The sequence below is a fragment of the Helobdella robusta genome, assembly GCF_000326865.2.
Source record: "Helobdella robusta unplaced genomic scaffold HELROscaffold_40, whole genome shotgun sequence".
Lineage (NCBI taxonomy): Eukaryota > Metazoa > Annelida > Clitellata > Rhynchobdellida > Glossiphoniidae > Helobdella > Helobdella robusta.
Window position 1 is genome coordinate 1,332,441 of NW_008704903.1, and position 2,500 is coordinate 1,334,940.

The window sequence follows — 2,500 nt, forward strand, 5'->3', positions numbered from 1 at the left end:
TCGCGCATTAATCTATTTGTTGTTTATAACATATTTTTCTATCTGGACTTGTATTATCTTTCCTAGGTGATTGCATTTCTTCTTTATGTATGTCTACAAATGTTTTTATTCATTTATTTGTTTATTCATTCATTCATTCATTTGATCATTCATTCGTTCGTTCGTTCACTCATTCATTCAATTATTTGCTTTTCCATTCATCACTTCATTCATTCCTTCATTCATTCACCCATTAATTCACCCATTAATGCAATTGATTTGTTATATGTTTGGCAGTACACTAAATTGTCCATCCATCCTGCCAACATTTAATTTAAACGAAACGAAACGAACTTTATATATTCATTCAAATATTCATTTATTAGTTTATTTGATAATTTATTTATTCATTTATTCATTCATTCTCAACAAATCATTAAAATAGTTTATAACTGGGAAGGCATTTAAAATATCGACCTACTATTTACTGCTGTTCATTTTATGAGTCCGTGGTGGAGCCATTTCTTTCATTCATTCATTCATTAATTAATCTATTCATTCATTCATTCGTTCGTTCGTTCATTCAATCATTCGTTCGTTCGTTCATTCAATCATTCATTCATTCATTCATTCGTTCGTTCGTTCATTCAATCATTCATTCATTCGTTCGTTCGTTTGTCCTTTCGTTCGTTCCTTCGTTGGTTCATTCATTCATTCACTCATTCAATCTATCATTCATTCATTCATTCATTCTTTAACTCGTTCATTAATTCACTCGTTCATTCACTCCATCATTCATTCATTCATTCATTTACTATCTCCCTTAATTCAATCGCGCGCATGCGTTTTATATAATTTGATTCTCGTGAAATCGAAATTTGAGGAGGACCAAAAAAATAATAAGAAAAATAATAACAATGATAAAAAAATTATAACCGTTATAGATATAACAACAACAATAATAATAATATAAATATTAACAATAATAATAAAATAATGCCTAGTTAAATCTTTCGAGAAGATGGGATGATTTTGAAGTTTTGAAAGAATTCGAAAAAACCAACGACATATATGAAGTTTTTCAACTTTACGAGCAGATAAAAAGACAAGATACTCGCATACAAACACACATACACATACAAACACACACACACACACATACACACACATACACATACATACATGCATACAAACATGCATACAAACATGCATACAAACATGCATACAAACATGCATACATACAAACGTACATACAACAATGAACTCTCTCGAGTAAACTATAAGAGGGAATTGTATGAATTGATAAATGGCTGAATTGTCAAAATAAGAAAGAAGGGAGAAAATTTGAAAGAGACAGTAAGACAGTGAGAGAAAGAGAGAGAAAGGGAAAAAGAGAGAGAGAGAAAGAGAGAGAGAGGGAAAAAGAGAGAGAAAGAGAGAGAGAGAGTGAGACTCATTTAACTTCAACAAACATGTAGCAATTCGACAATCAAAATATATCCATAATGATATAAACAACGAATGAACGAACAAACGAGCAAACAAACGAACGAACGAATGAACGAATGAACGAACGAAAAACGAGCGAACGATGGAACGAACGACTGAATGTAAATGAAAAAAAGAAAAATGATGATGAATAACAGACCAAAGAAAATCTATGCTTGTATTTGGTCAAGAAATCCGAGCAATCGTTCATTCATTTGGTTTTCTATATCTGTCTCGAGCTAGTATTTATGAGTGTTATTATTTATAACAAGTTTATTATTAATAATAATAATTATTAATATAATTATTTGTATTATAATTATATATAAAATATTAATGTGACCATGAAACTTTTATATAGACCTAGAAATATATAGATGTGAATTCATTAATCTCCTTATTTTCTCCGATTATATACATACATAAATGCAAACACACAAACATACAAACACACAAACATACATACATACATACATACATACATACATACATACATACATACATACATACATACATACATACATACATACATACAATCCTCATAGGGGAGTACGTAACAGCCGGTCCTAAATAAGTGTCCCACAATAAAAGGGTTTAATATCACATTAATTTATCGTTGAGTTGGCTAGCGTTGTCAAGGCCGCAATGATAATAAAAAAAATAATAAAATAATAATAATAATATTAATATTATATAATAATACTAATACTAATAATAATAGCACTTTCATCTTGACCTAAAAGGGGAAGTTAATTTTAAAATTGAAATGAGTTTCTGATGAGAATACTCTTGAAGAGTTATTTCGCATCAGCAACAACCACTGTAACCACACAACAACCATAATGATGATAATAATAATGAAAATATTAATAATAATGATGATGATGATATTGATAATGATAATAATAATATTAATAATAACAACAATAACAATTTGATTTTGAACAACAGCAATGAGATCTGATGAAGATGTTGATTTTTTTTCTAAATTTTTGAAAAAAAAAAAATTAGCATTCAGACAGAATCCTGCCGT

General features: G+C 29.0%; 1 protein-coding gene across 1 annotated transcript in view; it reads left to right on the forward strand.

The window, feature by feature from the left end:
• Positions 1-2,420: 2,420 nt before the first annotated feature.
• HELRODRAFT_177009 (hypothetical protein) overlaps positions 2,421-2,500 on the forward strand; it is a gene marked incomplete at both ends in the record, with an annotated part of 4,090 nt that continues 4,010 nt past the window's right edge. Inside the window, one exon of the mRNA XM_009025223.1 lies at positions 2,421-2,500. This exon is cut by the window's right edge and continues 175 nt beyond it. Coding sequence (XP_009023471.1) covers positions 2,421-2,500 — 80 coding nt within the window.